Source organism: Sturnira hondurensis, unplaced genomic scaffold (assembly GCF_014824575.4).
Source record: "Sturnira hondurensis isolate 20B ecotype Veracruz unplaced genomic scaffold, ASM1482457v3 Scaffold0009719, whole genome shotgun sequence".
NCBI lineage: Eukaryota > Metazoa > Chordata > Mammalia > Chiroptera > Phyllostomidae > Sturnira > Sturnira hondurensis.
The window spans coordinates 683,365-700,881 of NW_028082350.1; the positions used below are offsets into that span (position 1 = coordinate 683,365).

General features: G+C 40.3%; 2 protein-coding genes across 4 annotated transcripts in view; one reads left to right on the forward strand and one right to left on the reverse strand.

Moving 5' to 3' along the window:
- NAA50 (N-alpha-acetyltransferase 50, NatE catalytic subunit) overlaps nucleotides 1–15,449 on the reverse strand; it is a 29,205-nt gene extending 13,756 nt beyond the window's left edge. The window contains exon 1 of one of the 2 annotated variants that reach the window (XM_037057396.1): nucleotides 15,127–15,449. In XM_037057396.1, coding sequence (XP_036913291.1) covers nucleotides 15,127–15,134 — 8 coding nt within the window. In that variant the 5' untranslated portion in view covers nucleotides 15,135–15,449. The remainder of the gene's footprint in view (nucleotides 1–15,126) is intronic. The other variant, XM_037057395.1, reaches the window with a different exon arrangement.
- A 599-nt stretch (nucleotides 15,450–16,048) lies between these two features.
- Nucleotides 16,049–17,517, forward strand: part of ATP6V1A (ATPase H+ transporting V1 subunit A) — a 58,123-nt gene continuing 56,654 nt past the window's right edge. Inside the window, exons 1-2 of one of the 2 annotated variants that reach the window (XM_037057394.1) lie at nucleotides 16,049–16,300; nucleotides 16,420–16,535. The gene's annotated coding sequence lies outside the window, so the exon portion shown is untranslated. The remainder of the gene's footprint in view (nucleotides 16,301–16,419; nucleotides 16,536–17,517) is intronic. The other variant, XM_037057393.1, reaches the window with a different exon arrangement.

Consider the following 17,517-nt stretch of genomic DNA (forward strand, 5'->3'; position numbering starts at 1 on the left):
CTGTTGCAGTTGAGCCTTGAGATTGTTGTTGACATGTGGATGGGAGGGATTTACAACCAGGCCAATCGGCTGCAAGGACTGGCTATGACCACCGTGGAGGAACAGCTATGCGGGGACCTATTACACAAAGCAGGACTCAATCCAGCAGAGCTTTGGTACCAACTGAGTTTTCCCCTTGAGTACATCACTTGTAGAGGTGGTTGGGTGGTGCTTCACCATGGTCTGAAGTTGTCCACTGGGTGTGCTGGCTCTGGGACAACCTGGGAGGTTCAGGTCAGGGTCAGCCACAGGCAGTGTTCCACCTGGGGCCACCTGGCATGACCTATACAGGTATCTGCAGATGGCTGCTACTTGTGCTGGGCTTGGAGGTGCCCAGAAGACATGAACTAAGACCAGCTAGTGCCTGTCCTGGGGCCACTTAGAAAGATACTAGGCAACACTCAGGCCAGATGCTGTTTGTCTGAGAGAGTTAGGAAAGTTCAAAGCATGGACCAAGAGCCAAGACAGGCCATGCATATGGAAAAGCCACTGGAAACAGCTTGGATGGGCCCAAAACTTGGTGAAGAGGGGTTTCAGGGAATCACCAGGTTTGGGTGAACAATGATGGCCAGGTTGATGAAGACTCAGATATGGCACCAGCCTTCCGGTATCTGTGGCGGAAGGGCTCTGAAAAGGAACAATGGCCTCTGTCAGCATTTGTCTGGGAGAAAGCTGCCCCTCCAGCCCTCTTCCCATATGTCCCTGGTGCCTTTAGAGCTGTTGCCCCCATGCTGGAACTCATAGGGAGAAAGTCAAGTAAGTCCATCTCACTCAGTCACAATCCCTGCTGGTTTTTAAATTCAGCAGTTATGGGCTCTTTTCTTTTCTGTACTGGAACCCTTGGTTGGGGACCCTGGTGTGGGGCTAGAACACCTCAACCTTCAGGGGGGACCTCCCACAGCCAAGAAATCCCTCCTGATTTTTATCCATCATGTGTGTGTGGAACCAGACTGTTTCACACCTCCACCTCTCTTACCATTCTCAGTGTGGCTTCATTACATCCTTAGCTGTAGGACTTCCATTGAGCTAGATTTTAAGTGCTTCTGAATGATAGCTCTTCTGTAGTTTAGTTGTATTTCTTATGTGGTTGTGGGAGAATGCAAGTGAATTTTCTTAATTTTTACAAACAATTAACTTTTTTGGCGTATGGTTCTGAGACCTGACAAACGTGTACAATCATGTAATCACCACAAGTACCAATAGAATGCTTCCACCATCCCAAAAATCTCACGACCTTTAAAATTCAACTGTACTACCACTCCCAGGCAACCATTAATCTGTTTCCCCATTTTTGTTTTCAGTATGTCACATACACAGAATAAAAAATAACCATTTGCTTGGTTCCTTTTATTCAGCACAATGCCTTTGAGATTCACCTTGCTTTTGTATCAACAGTTCACTCCTTATTATTGCTGAATAGTATTCCATTCTATGAATGTGGCATAATTTATCTCTTTGTGACAGGGCATTTGGGTTGACTGTAGTTTTTGGAGATTATGAATAAAGAACCTGTACAGATTCTTGGGCAGACATGCTTTTATTTCTTTTGAATAAATACCTAGGAGAGGAAATGCTGGGTCATAAGTATATGGGAGTTCCAGTTGCTCTATATCCAAACCAGTATTTGGTACTGTTGACTTTTAAAATTTATGCCACTCTAATGTGTGCAATATTTCACTGCATGGACCTAAGAAACACAATTTTGCAAATCTTTTCATTTACTTTTTTTGCCATACATATATTTTCTTTTGCAAAGAAACTGTTGGAATCTTTTGCCAGTTAAGAAAAATGGGTTCTCTTACTGAGTTCAAGTGGGTTTTTTTGTAGAAAAATGCATGCCCTTTGTAAGTGGTATATGTTGTCAATGATTTCTCCCAGTTTGTGGCTTTTTTCGTTTTAAGAGTTTTTCAGATTAGAAATTTTACATTTTGATGAATTTGTTTTGCAGGTCATGCTTTTTGGTGTCAGAAGGAATTTTTGCCTAAGCCAATATCACATCACTAAGAATTATATTCTCTTCCAGAAGTTTTACAATTAGATGTAAGAGGTCCATCCCTACCCCCTTTACATCCCTCTCATTTACTTTTTTCCTCTCTCTCTTTTTTAAGAAAGGGAAACATCAAAGTATGGTTGCCTTTCGCACACTCCATGCTGAGGACTGGCCTGCAACCCAGGCATGTGCCCTGAATGTGAACTGAACCAGCAACCTTTTGGTTTGCGGGCTGGCATTCAACCCACTGACCCACACCAGCCAGGGCTCATTTATTTTTCTTTTTAAACTGCCTCCTTGATATCTAATTTATTATACTGAGTAGGCCAAAAAGTTTGTTTACTTTTTTCCATAAAATAAAGGACACATTTTTCACTTTCACCAGCAACTTTATTGATTTGAATGTATTTTGAGTATGCCAGCTATCTCCAGCATGGTTGACTGTTCTTAATTAATGTCTTGATTTGATCGCTATCAACTTCAACTGCTCTCCCTGACTGTGAAGCATCATCCAGTAAGAAATCGTCAACATGAAACTTCATAAATCATTTTTGACATGTTTGATCAGTCGTAGCACCTTCTCAATACACAGCACATTTTTTTTTTGGTGCTTCAGGTGCATTTTTACATTTATTGAAATAATAAAGCATAATATGCCAAAAATGTTTGTTTTCTTCCATGTTCAGTATTAAAATGTCTGGACAAATATTCACCAAATTTGGTAAGTTTTTAAAAAATGCACGCTGATAGGACTTCTGGCCAAGATGGAGGCATAGGTGGAAACACTGTGCCTCCTCGCCCAACCAAGTTTAAAGACAACAAAGTTTTAGTAACAAAAACGCAAGCAAAACACAGAAAATTGAGCTGTACTGAAGTCCGACAACAACAAACCATTCATCCAGACTAGTAAGAGGGGCGGAGTCAGCGGCTGGCGGAGCAGTGTTGTGCAGGAAAAAGCAGCTGGACTGACCCAGGTGCGCAGGCTGATCCCAGGCTCAGGATTGCAATGGGCAGACCCAGTGAGAAAGCAAAGCAGCTTGCTGACAAAGGTCACACATTCGTGCACAGATAAGCCAGGCAAAGGAGCGAGCAGTGAGACAGACGGCATAGCCCAGGGCCCCAGTGCTAGGAATTAAAGCCTAAAAGCACCAACTGGAAAAACTTTCGGGGTCCAGGAGCTGGGAGAGGCTCCCAGGCTCACAGAGAGTTAGTTGGAGAGTCCCACAGGGTCCTGGGATCCAGCACCAGAAGGGCCCAAGTTCCTTGTGGGAAACAGCAGAGGGGACTGAAATCCGAGAGAGAAAATAGAACAAGCACCATCACCCCTCTCTGATCCCGCCCCCACATACAACGTCACAACCCAGCGACCTGGGTTGCCCCACCCTGGTGAACATCTAAGGCTCCTCCCCTCATACCTAACAGGTGAGAACAGACCAGAACATTATGGCTCAAGAACAGCTCAAGGCCCTGGTTGGTGTAGCTCAGTGGATTGCGTGCAGGCCTGCAAACCACACGATCGCGGTTTAATTCCCAATCAGGGCACATGCCTGGGTTGCAGGCCAGTTCCCAGCGGGGGACTCACAAGAGGCAACCATACATCAATGTTTCTCTCCCTCTCTCCTTCCCTTCCTCTCTAAAGATAAATAAATAAAATCTAAAAAAAAAAGAATAATAGCTCAAAGCCCGAGAGCCAATACTTCTAAGCAACCAAGAGATAGCCAACCTGTCAGATGCACAGTTCAAAACACTGGTGATCAGGTTGCTCACAGAACTGGTTGATTTTAGTCACAAATTAGAGGAACAAGTGAAGGCTAAACTAATTGAAATGAAGGGAAATGCACAGGAAACCAATAGTGATGGAAAGGAAACTGGGACTCAAATCAATGGAATGGACCAGAAGAAAGAACAAAACATCCAACCAGAAAGGAATGAAGAAATGAGAGAGGCTAGGAACCTCCAGGACATCTTTAAACGTTCCAACATCCGGATTATAGGGGTACCAGAAGGGGAAGAGAACAGCAACAAGTGGAAAACTTACTTGAACAAATAATAAAGGAGAACCNAGAAGATGAAAAATAGGAACAGTGAAAGGACAACAAACTCACAGTTATTAACAACCACACCTAAAACAAAAGCAAACCAAGAGGACAGCTAGATCAGGAGCGGAACCATAGAAATGAAGAACACATGGAGGGTTAGCAACGGGGGAGTGGGAGGAGGAGAAGGGGGGAAAAGGTACAGAAAATAGCATAGACAGTAGGTAGAAAATAGATAGGGGGGAGGGCAAGAATAGTGGGGGAAATATAGAATCTAAAGAACTTGAGACAGGTGGTTATAAACTAAGGGGGGGAGAATGGTGGGGGAGGGAGTATGCAGGTGGAGGGGAATGAAGGGGGGGAATAGAACAACTGTAATGGTATAATCAATAAAATATATTTAAAATATATAAATAAACAAATGATAAAAAAGAGGTGACGATAAACCATGTTTTCTCAATTTGGATGAGAATAAGCCTTCCATTTTGGTGCAGACCTCCCCTTCTAAATCCAGCAGTCTCAGGATAGGCTGTCATTCATTATCTTTGCCTTTGGTGTAAATGGCCACAAGTCCTGACTTTTAAATGTTACCTAATGTCACTGGAAGCAATGTGGATGTTAAGTAGATAATAAAGATTAGATAGAAAAGAAAATGTACCGAGACTTTCACATTTATTTAACTCATAAGAAAAGAACTCCCCTTCTGTAACACACCACTTTGAGAGTTGTTTTCTGGATATAAAAAGTGCAAAAGGTACACTCTCTGACTACGGGAATAGATCACATTACCAAAAAAAATGTCCAAGTGATTAGAACATCTAAAAACAGAAACACTCACATTTTAGGGGTAAAAGAACAAGAACCCATAAAGATGTCCAAGAAACAAATTTCACAAATGTAGGAAAAAAATTTGGAGAAGCACTATTGCAATGTCTAAGAATGGATTCCAAACCCAGCTATACACCAGAATCATCTTGCCAGTTAAAAATTCAGATTCCCACATCTCCCTTTAAAATCTTTTATTTTGTAAATAAGCTTGTTACATTAACCATACAAATTTAAGTCACCTAAATTAATAAACTTCTCACATGTATGTAAAGTTCTAAATATGAGGGTAATAGAAGCTAAACATGCAGGTAAGTGGAATAGGTCATTGGAAAAAATATGCCACGTTTAGAATGGATTTCACATAAAATGTTAATCATTTCCCTGTAAATACTGTAGTATGTAACAGTATATCTTTAATGTATGTGGCATAGCTAGTACGTTTTTTACTCTTGTCCCTACTTTCCTTTGTTACTTCCCCCTACCCTCCCAAACCCTGGTCCCACAGCCAATCTCCACTTTGTTGTCCATGTGTCTTTTATATATAATCCTTCACTAGACCTTCCCCATCCCCTCCACTCTGGTCACTGTCAGTTTGTTCTTTATTTCCATGTCTCTGGTTGCATTTTGCTCATTTGTTTTGTTCATTAGGTTCCACTTATACGTGAGATCATATAGTATTTCTCTTTTACCACCTGGCTTATTTTGCTTAGCATAATGCTCTCCAGTTCCATTCATGCTGTCACAAAGGGTAGAAGTTCCTTCTTTCTGCTTCATAGTAGTCCATTCTGTAAATGTACAACAGCTTTTTTGATCCACTCATTTACTGATCCATGTTTAGGCTGTTTCCAGCACTTGACTATTGTAAATTGTGCTATGAACACTGGGGTGCATAGATCCTTTTGAATTAGTGTTCAGGATTCTTAGGGTGTATATAATCCCAGTGGTAGACTGCCAGCTCAAAAGGCAGTTTTATTTTTAGTTTTATGAGGAAATTCCATACTGTTTTCCACCGTGGCAACACCAGTCTCCATTCCCACCAACAGTGCACTAGGTTTCCCTTTTCTCCACATCCTTGCCAGCACTTGTGTGTTGATTTGTTAATGATGGTTATTCCCACTGGTATGAAGTGGCACCTCATTGTGATTTAATTTGCATCTCTCTGATGGCTAGTGATGTTGAGCATTCTTACTTATGTCTATGGGCCCTCTGTATGTCCTTGGAGAAGTGTCTGTTCAGGTCCTTTGCCCAATTTTTAAATTAGTTCGTCTTCTTGGTGTTGCGTTATTTATATTTTGGAGATCAAACCCTTATCTGAGGTATCACTGGCAAATATGTTTTACCATACAGTTGGTTCCCTTTTCATTTTGCTGATGTTTTCTTTAGCCATTTAACCTTTCAATTTGATGTAGTCCCATTGGTTTATTCTTTTTTTTAAATATTTTATTGATTTATCTTTTTAGAGGGGAAGGGAAGGAGAGAGGAAAGAAACATCAATGTATGGTTGCTTCTTGTGCATCCCCTGCAGGTAACTGGCCCCTGCCGGAAACTGGCCTGCAACCCAAGCATGTGCCCTGACTGAGAATCGAACCGCGATCGTCTGGTTCACAGGGCCGCTCTCAATCCACTGAGCTACACCAGCTAGGCCATTGGTTTATTCTTTATTCTTCCTTTACATCCCTTGCCTCAGGAGATATATTAGCAATAATAATGCTGCTCGGGATATCTGAAAATTTTCTGTCTATGTTTTTCACTAGTACTTTTATGGTGCCAGGATGTGTATTTAAGTTTTTCATCCATCTTGAGTTTAGTTTTATGTATGATATAGCAGAGCTATTATTGAGGAGCTCTGGCTCAAACTCAAACCAGCCTGATGCAAAACCTGGGTTGTTAATCACTGCACTCACTGCTTACTTCAGAAGAAGATCTTGATATAATTTAATAATGTAGACTAATAATTAATTAGTTTAAGACCTCTACTCTGTAGATGACCCTCTAATTCTTGGCCAAAAGCTTATATTGGCCATGTGGCCACATCTAAGTGACTCAACAGGTTTTTTTAAAATTAAGTTGGATGCTAATATTTAAATGAGATTTTACACAAAGCTTCCATTTCTTCTTGTTTTACTCATTTATCTTATGTTTTGTCCTAGGTTCCTACTGGCAGTAGAGTTTACAACCCTAACTATAAAAATCTGAGGACAGCAGTATTAGAGACATGAAATTATTCTCTTCACTCAAGTAAATTCATGTGACATGTTATTTTTTTCTTGGCTTTGAAATTCATAACAAACCCCAAAGCACTTCCTACCAAAGTTTCTAGACTAAGGATCTGAAAGGGGAGACAGACTGATGTAACAGAAGTACCCATAGAAATGTGTATCATCAAGTCCTTAGATCCAGAAAACTTGCTACTTGCTTTCCATTTCACAAAACCCATTAGAATTATGTTGTGCTAGCACCAGAAGATCATTCCGTTATTCAATCAGTTACATAATCTTTTCAGCTTAGACTATGGTAGTTCTGGGAAACCATAGGTAGTTCTTGCCTTATAAAAAAGAGCAGTGTGATATAATGAGAAAATGCATGTTAAGTATTCAGCACACCAACATCAGATAATAGGCACCCAAATGTTTTTAGCTATTAAAGGGAATGCCTATTATGCCCATAATTATAAAAACAAAATTCAGTGGCAGTATTTTCCAAGGCCACAAGATGGAGACATGACTACATGAAAGTGGGTCCTTCTCTACAAATTGACTTTTATATAGCAAAAAAGAGAAAATCAAGTACAGAGCTGTTTAAAGCCTGTTTTTATTTTAGGTAGGAATTAACTGCATCTTGACACTAAAGTTTAACTATTTGGTCACTTCTTGTACAGGGTGTTTGCTCTGCCTATGTCTACAAACTCCCACTATAGTGCAAGATCAGCTACACATACGTCCCTCAGAAGAGTCATCTTTACTCCTTAGGCCCTTAATATATTTGTAACTAATGGGCTCTCTCATCTCAACTAAATTGTACAGGCCTGCGAACCACACGATCTTGGTTCGATTCCCAGTCAAGGGCATATGTCTGGATTGCAGGCCAGTTCCCGGTTCCCTGCAGGGGACACACGAGGAGCAACCATACATTGATATTTCTCTCCCTCTCTCCTTCCCTTCCCCTCTAAAGAAATAAATAAAATCTTAAAAAAAAATTTACAGCAGAGTTCCTCAATCTTGGTACTACTGGTATTTTGGGGCTGGATAATTCCTTGTTGGGAGGGGCTTTACAGAGCATTGTAGGCTATTTAGCAGCCTCTATCCATCTCATCTCATTGTGACAACCAAAATGTGTCCAACAACTACCTACCAGATTTCTAGGATGGCATAGGAGGTATGTCCCTGGTTGAAGTCACTGTTCTAGAGAGGGTTAGCAGGTATCAAAAAAGGGGGTGGGTCAGCTCTCCAAGTTGTGTGACTACAAGTATCGTATGTGTAAAATCAGCAATTATTTGGTTGGGCTCTAGAAATATTAAACACACACATGGACACAATCTACTCAAGATTACAGCCTAGAAAGAATCAAACTATTCGTTGAGAAATTTTCCATGGCTATACATATATTCAATTAGGAGAGCTCCTTCCCAGCTCTGGCTTTTTCCTTAATAGTGTTTTTCTTCAAAATCTCTGAATCCAAACATGTCTTTCTAATTACTTACTGGTTATTTCAAAGGAATCTCAAATTCAATACATCAAAAACTGAACGCATCACTCTCTACAGGGAATTAAAATATCTATATCTGTCTTTGTTAATAGCCCCACCATTCATCAAACACAGAAATTTAGTTTTAGATGTACTCTTATGTCCCACTTTAATCTGTTAAGTCTAATTCATAACCTATTTGTACAGCTTTTGAGCAGTATGGTTCACACCATCATTTCAATCCAAAATCTACAGCCTAATGAGGGTAATAAGAACAGAGGTAAGGCAAAAAAGTCATAACAATGCAGACAGAATAATTCTTCTAAACCACAGATCCAATCACTTTACTTCTCTGCTTAAATTTTTTCAAAAGCTACACATAACCTAACAAATGAAATTCAAATAGTACCAGCATAAATAAATCCCTTTCATCATCTAGCTGTGGACATAGGCCTAGCCTTTTCTTCTTCTCTCATTGTTTTCTGGCTACAAAAAAACTATTACAAATCCCAGAATTCATCCCTTTCCTTCTTGGCTACCCTCCATAACTGCTTTTTCATTACACTATATATACTATACCTGTAGCAGGTGTTTCACAGTGAAGGACATGTTAACTGCTATAAAGAGTAAAAGTGCCATGACAGGGAGGGATGAAAGAGCAAGTCTCCAAAGACAGAGAAACAAGAGCGAAATGAAGACATCAGCTTTAAAAATTACAATTAAAATATGACTTCAAAGTACTGTTTCTTGGTATTATATTGGACTGGCCAAAAAGTGTTTAGTTTCTTCAATAAAATAAGAGATTTTCCATTTTCAGTAATAACTTTATTAATTTGGATATTTTGAGCAAGTCAGCTATTTCCCACTACTGGCTTCTAGTGGATACAGGCCAAGTGTGCTGCTAAACATCTTCCAATGCATAAGACAGCCCCACAGCAAAGAATTACTTGGCCAAAATACTGACTGTACAAGAGACTTTCAAACCACTTTTGACATGTTCAACTAGTCACAGCATCTTCTCCATAAACTGAACAAAACTTTCTTGCATTTCAGTTGCATTTTTACCTGTTGTGAAATAACAAAGTATAATACTCCCAAAATGTTGTATTTTCTCTCATTTTCAATATTAAAATGGCTGCACAAAAATTTACCAATTTTAGCAAGTTTTTTCCTAAATGCACAGTGATATGACAGCTGTCACAATACAATCTAACAAAATTGTTTCAAATGAAGTTAAAGACAACTAAGTACTACTAAAGTCATGGTATGGAAAAAACTAAACAAACTTTTTAGCCAACTCAATATAAAGTTAGAGATGACAGAGACCAGGGATGGCAAACATGTGGCATATGTGGCACAGCACTAATAGATATTAATGATCAATAAGCCCTGACTGGTGTGGCTCAGTTGGTTGGGCATTGTACCACAAAGTGGAAGGTCACTGGTTGATTCCCAGTCAGGGCAAATGCCTGTGTTGTGGGTTCCATCACTGGTTAGGGCGTGTACAGGAGGCAGGTGATCCATGTTTCCCTCTCATATGATGCTTCTCTCCATCCCTCCCCCTGTCTCTAAAAATGAATAAAATCTCTAAAAAACAAAACAAAACAATGATATTACCTTTTTATTTTACAATCTGAGCTATTGACCTATTAAATTATGATAAGTTACTACCAATAAATTAGAACTACCACATGAATTAGAGTTATTTGTCCATTCTTCTTCCATGCAAACTATTCTCTTTAAAAGTCAAAGAAACCTAGGCCCAGGTCAATAAACTTACTAGTGTCCCTACTAACTATGATTACTGGTCAATGCCACAATAAACAATAAAACATGGTTGCTTTCAGTTCAATGCTTTTTGCATCACAGTAAGTCTCCTTTATGAAGATTAAATGATGATACAAGTAATAAACCATACAAACCAGACTGGGAAATCCAAATATATTTTTAAGTATACCTTAGTTTTCTGGAAAGAGAAATAAGAAATGCTTAAAATGCTAAGTACAAAATATTTTCCTTGCTTGCCATAGCTTAACAAGACCCGCCTGCAAAACATTTTCTTTCTAATGATCTGGGTTCTAAACTAGCATCACTGACAATATTTACCAATTTGAATGTCTCAACCTATTTTCTAAAGAACATTATCTCTGATTGTTTTGTAATTTGAAATAAAAAAGTAACCAATATCTAAGTTAAAAACTGTTAAGTCACAAAGGTAAAAAAAATGGCCAGAGGAAGTGGGAAATGTCCAACTGAATTACAAAGCAGGAAAGGAAAACAAAGATCATTTATCACCTAATCAGCAAAGCAAAACTAGAGTTATGGCTTTATGTGACTATGTCCTCAAAGCCAACTCGTGAAGATAAAATGACAATTATTTCTATCATTTTACAACTGTTCAATGTAGACCACTCATCCCAAATAAGGGTATTTTATACCACCCATGGCTGAAACGGCAGCCACCATTGTCTTCCTCCATTTCCTTAAGGTTTTTTCAAGTGCCCCTCTCCATCAGTTCCTGCAGAAGGGCAGTGTATACTGCCATACACCGCTGGCAGTATAAATTGCTACTACCTTTCTAAAGCTAATTTGGCAAAAAAGAATCAGAAATTTTAAAATGCCCATACCACCCAGTCCAAAAATTTCACTTCTAGGGAATTATCCAAAACAAATAATTAAGGATGCATGTCAAATAGTTTTATAAGTAAGCATTCACTTCAACACTATTGAAGACTAAGCTGAGAAAGTCTTTCCTTTTGAAAAACAGGGCTATTTCCTCCTCCCCACCCTCACAACCTCCCCTGCCCTAAACAGCTTCAGCAATGACAGAGACAGAACACAGGTGGCACTAGATCAGAAAAGGCAAATACATACTTCCAATTATCCTTCCCTATTACTGCAGACCAAGTGATTGGATTATAATATTTTAATCTAAAAACTTTGGCCCACAGTTAAAACATTTAGAAACATTTACCACTTGGGACTAGATCCTAAGGCAAGAGGTCACATTTTACACAAATTGGATTCTTCAGGGTCTAGCACAGCACTGTCTAATAGAAATCTAATTTGAGTCACATATGTAATTTACAACTTACTAGTGTGTACATTAACAAGTCAAAAAGGTGCAGGTGAAACCATTTCTACATATAACAAAAATATCAATTATTGACTTATTTTACTTTTTCTGAAATCTTTTTTTCATATCAAGTTCTAAAATCCAGCAGATAACGTTTCTAACACATCTCAATTCACACATTATTTTCATCAGAAATATCTGATCTATATTTACATTTCATTAAATTTACAGTAGATCTACACATCCAAACGTAATATTTTTGTTTTGTTTTTTAGTTGTTCCAAACGTAACTGTCCAACAACCAACTTTGAGTATCAGTTTTTTAAACTAAAATTTAAAATCCAGTTTTTCATTAACACAAGCCACATTTTAATTTCTCGATTATAACTAGACACTACCATATTAAACAGAAGACTAACATTTTGCCACTAAGTCAGGCACTGAATAAATGCAAACATATGATGGAAGTGAACCAGTCAAGAGCAAGCAGTGTTTCCTGATAAGAGTAATTACATAATTTTGTAGTTATTACACTTTAACCCATAAAATTCTCAATATTGTAATAGAAAGGTAGTTTCTATTTGTCAATACTGGTATTCTAACGGTTTCTGCAGACTGCTCTAAAAAAAGGACAACTATTTAAATAACTGAGGTGTATCTTTTAAACTGAACTCTCAACCCAGGCATGTGACCTGACCAGGAATCAAATCAGTGACCTTCACTGTGGTATGATGCCCAACCAACTGAACCACACTGGTCAGGGCTACTTCCTTCTTTACTTTGTGCATATGTATTCACATCTTGTTAGACATTTTTATTAGAACTAAGTTTTACTACACCTCTTTACTACAGATAAAGGGTAAGCAGATTCAGTTTTACTTTCTATTATATAGACCAATTACACTGCCATCACAGTCATGTCTGTGTACAGCACCCCCTCATGCTTAAATTTCACCTTCCCTAGCGGAACAACAGATTTTTTAAAAATCAGCTTACCAACCATAAATTCAACCTACAACATTCCTGGTTTATAACAATAAGCAACCTCAGTACAAAAGTAACAAATCCTAACATACCTCAAATTTTAGATCATGCATATAAATACATGCAGTAAGTAACTGCACATTTATGTACTATGGGGAAAAGACAATTACATGTCAGCATAATAGAATGTCCTACTACTAATAAAAACTAAATAAGATAGGTGAAATAACTAAAAAGTTTGAAAATTATAGGCAATATAGACAATGATGTAAAATATTTAAAATAATTTACAGTGGAAACATTTAAAAATGATTTAAAATTTGAAATCATTTCCAACTTTACATATTTCTATTCAACTTAACAATTCAACTAGCTTCCATATACAATGAAACACTTAAGCAATAAAATTTTATACAAAAATCATATAAGCAGGACCACTACTTCATTTCATAGGCCTTTCAACACTAACCACACTGTGCATGTTGATAAAAGTCTTTGAATTTGAGGACCTTCAAATATTTTAAGTAATGCCTATTGTTTTCATTTATTCAGTGGCTTAAATACAAGGTTCAGAAGTAAAAAAAAAAATTTAAGTCCCACCCTACCTGGGAGTTAGTTCATCTATGAAGTTAAAGGGACTATTCCTATGAAATCATCTTAAAAGTTTATCATTAAAAACACGATAACTAGATTTCATTTCATTTCAGGCATACTTGATGGCATAAGATAACAGATTCAGTAACTAACAATTTCCTCTAAATTTGGCCAGTTCCTCTAAATTTCACTCCATCAGGTGGTTACCCATAAATAATCATTTTAAATAAAAGATAATGGTCTCACTCGTATATTAACTGAAGGTAGACTGTGATTAATACCACTCTTGACCTATTTCTACTGCCAAGTTAGGTATCAAAACAATACACCTTAGCGTGACTGAGCTAAACCAAAGATTTTGGAACCAAATATATGGAGTAATTTCTTGGAGGCCTTCCTTTACAAATCCATGCACAGTCTCAACACTGGGAACTCTGCCTCAGCCTCATTTTTATTATTGTCTCTTCAAGAGAATACGACAAATAAGCATTGAGTGCCCTAGAGAATACAAAAATGAGTACAAAACAGCACCCAAATTCAAGAAAAAAAAGAAAAATCTCTCCAAAATACATCGGATCATATCTAAAAGAGCCAAACTTCCTACATCATAATTCAAGTGCAACAAATACTTCTCCTACCCCTCAACTGGTATCCTGATTGGAACGCTTTAGAACCTGATGTGAAATAGTAAGAAAATTTCTTCGTGACTTCAAAACTTTAATTACAAGAGATACGACTCAACATTAGAATGAATTTCCAATACTTAAAGCAAAACCAGAGTAAAGAATCGCGTTACAGAGGTAAGACCAAATTAAACTCTTGGCGTCTTCTGCAACCGAGATAAATACAACCGAGATAACATTTAGACCCTTGTTTTAGGCAGATTACTTACAATACTGACTTTTATTTCATCCTCAGAAGAGTTGCTGAATAGTTGGAAAGGCTTCACCAACTCAAAACATTTACAATTCTTTCACTTGCTATAATAGAAAACTCAGGAGTCACAAAAAAGCTTTTAACATTGTAAAGATTTCATTTCTTCCTCTAAGGAGGGTGTAAACGCAAGCTCTCAGCCTATCTAGGCAGTATTTTAAAACACCGTATTATGTAATTAACACTTTAGCAGTATGTAACTTAATAGTAGGTGACATCTTATCCAAATCAAAATAGTCGAACCAAAATAATCCTTAATTGTATCCAAGAGGGAAACTATGGGAGAATACTAACTCTGCCAATCACCTGAAGAAAGTGTCAGAGTAACTACGGACCCCCACAGTACAGGGGAGATACTAAACTACTGCAGCAACAGCTCCACCTACCGATCAACAATAGTTCCTTAAACGTTTTGGCACCCCAAATCTACAAGGCTCCCGCTCTCTTCCCCCCTCCTCCACTCACTCTGACCCAACCCAAATCCAGTTGAGTCACTAGCTCTGAATACTCGTCTCCCTCCTCTTTATTCCAAATCCTTCCTCCAGAAGGTCTGCATGGCTCTCAACCATGAATAAAACTGAAAAGTGACAAACACCAAGGTTCTCGATGTGGAGCCTAGGTTTGAAGAGGACAACCAGACCATCCCACTCGAAGTGGCGGACGGGGGGGGGGGTGTCTCAGCCCTCGGTTTCTGGGTTGAAGACCGCAAGGATCTCAACCCTCTTCCCGTGCACACTCAATTGCTATCCTCCAATCAACACACACTCGTCCTCTGGGCCGAGAACCTGGGTTGCCCGGGTCTTGTCTCTGTCGGCCCTTCAGCGCGCGAACAGCCCAAGCCGAGCCTCCGCCCCCTCCAAGAGCAGAGAAACCCAGAAATCTCCCTCCGCCGCGTCTTCGCCCAGTCTCTCCCCTCCTTCGCAATCCTCTCCCGCCGGCTCGGCGCGGCTGCCCTTCCTCACCCTTTCATCTTCCCCGCCTGCTGAAGCCGTCGTTACCACCGCTATCAACGCCGTTGTCGTCGCCGACCTGAGCTCTCAGTGTCCTCAGCTCGGGCCACTCAACCCCACTAGCCGACCTCCAAGCCTAAGGCAAGGAGCTGAGCGGGTGACGAAGGCCGCGAAAGTGGAGCGCGGCCCTGCGTCTCTGGACGGAGCGGGACTGTCTCCCTTAGCGGGACTGGTGCTGCCGCTTCTCCACACGTGCACTCAGGGTACTCGGCTCCCGCCTGCGGCCGCCGCCAGCCAGACCCGCCGCCGCGTTGTGACCTTTCACCCCGCCCCCTCTGCGCGCCGGCGCGTAGGCCGACTCCCGCGCAGCCTCACTGCCGGCCTCGGCGCACCCTTCCCCCTCCGCTTTAAGACCTCCATCTTTCTACTGGGCTGTGCCCTCTGGCGTCATCTTCCTCCTCCCATGCCGTACGACATTCCTTGTGGGGCTTGCCCGGTAGGCCTTGGCGGTAAAATCCGGATTTTTCCGCCCCTCCTAAATCTCTCACTTAAGGGAAGTCAGTCTTCCCCGACCCTGTTCTTCCTTGTTGGTAGTTCTCCTGATGACCTTCAAACGCTCCATTCTCGTAATGAGATTTTTTTATGAAGTAGGTTTTTATAGAAGCCTGTGCGAAACTCAAGTGAATGAGGTTTTTCATTTTTTTGTCTTTTTAAGACAAACGTAATTAACAAATGGCCATGTAATTTGTCTTAGGCCCACCACGTTTCAAGTTTTGAGGTCATGTAATTGCCTCAAACCTTTAAGATTGGGATTGTAAAGTCGGGTGCGGGAGGGACGGAACTCGGCCATTTCCGGTTTGTAGATTGTGTCGTTAGCGTCACTTCCTTAGCAATGCTTTTTTTTTTTTTTAGTCCATTCACCCACTCCTTCTACATTGCACTTAGCAACCTAGTCTTTGTGCAAGTTTTTAGGTTTTGTTCATAAGATTTAATCGTATCAAAATTAATGTTCAAGCAATCCACAAAAATACAGGACCTTGATTTGTACTGCTCCCGGCTGACGGGGCGGAGCTCAGGGCCACATGACTGTGCTTGACCCGCCCCTGCAGTGGAAGACTTCCCATCCTCAGTGACGGAGTCTGTGGTTCTGCGGTGTGCACGGTTTCTGCATCTCGCGCACTGTCAGGTGAGCGGCGCCCTATAACCCGCGGCAGGTGAGGATTAGAGAAGGGGTGGGGGGAGGAAGAGAAGGGGTCGGGGGAGGAAGAGAAGGGAGAGTGTGAACGACCGCCTCCGCTGTTCCAGGCTTCCTTCCCGCTGTCATCCTGCACCGGCAAGGAGCTCATTTCTCACCCCTGCTTTCTCACTGTTTCCGTCCCCGGACGTAGGGGTCCAGACATCCACTTTTCTCAGGGCTGGGGGTGAGTACAGCCATTATGGTTCTCTGTTCGGAGTCTTTGGGGCTTCTGGTAGTGGGATTGGTTCAGCCATTCTTGGGGGATATGCAGTGCCTCTAGGTTCCAATTCCTAAAGCCTCTTCTTTGTCAGACGCCCTGCACTGTCTTTACCTTCATCCTGGTAAGGAGAAGCGGGGAATTAAGAAAAACCCCGGAGGCGGAGGCGTCTCCGGTGAGACTGGCTTGGGAGGGAATGACACTGATGTGGCCCTCACTGCAGAGTCACGGTAAAGCCTGCTTCCGAACGAGCTTTCTCAGTGCTTAGGAGTTTTTTTCCCGTGAATTCCTCGCAAGAGGCGTTCTATGGGTGTTCACATACTTTAGATAAATCTAGAAGGGTAAAAGCAGGTCTTTTACCTTTCTCTGATTTTGTGGTGCAGTAAGGGAGGGGATAGTTGAAAGAGTAAAGATGTCCTACCTTCAAAACAGGAGGTGTGAATAGACAGTCTCGATTTAAAGGTAAGTGAGGCATTGAAAGATAGTGTTATGGTGTCGTGATCTGCAGGAAACTGGCTAGTTTATGTGAAAGTGGTTAAGTTTCACAGAGAAAAAGCTAATTTTTCAGAAACTAATTGGGCTGGAATAAAATTGAGCCAAACGTAATTCACCGTAAATTTAAAGGAAAGATTATGTCGAGATATTGCCGACTTCATGTTTTATGCTCTGACATTTTTTTTGCCATTTTCCTCTAAAATCTCACTCCTAATCAATTCCTTGACCAGTGCTAAATTCATTTTAAGTAGCACCTGTGCCTCTCTTTAGTTTTCCCCATTTCTAAAACTCCAGGTGACCTCTTCAGATATTGATGAATTGTATTTTGTGAAAATACAGAAATTACGTTTAGGTTTTTGCCCAACCCAGTGTACTCCCATTTCATTTGCAACGTAACCAATGTTTTGACCCGAAACAATATGCTTTAGGGAAGAGTATTTTTCAGTTTGGGGTT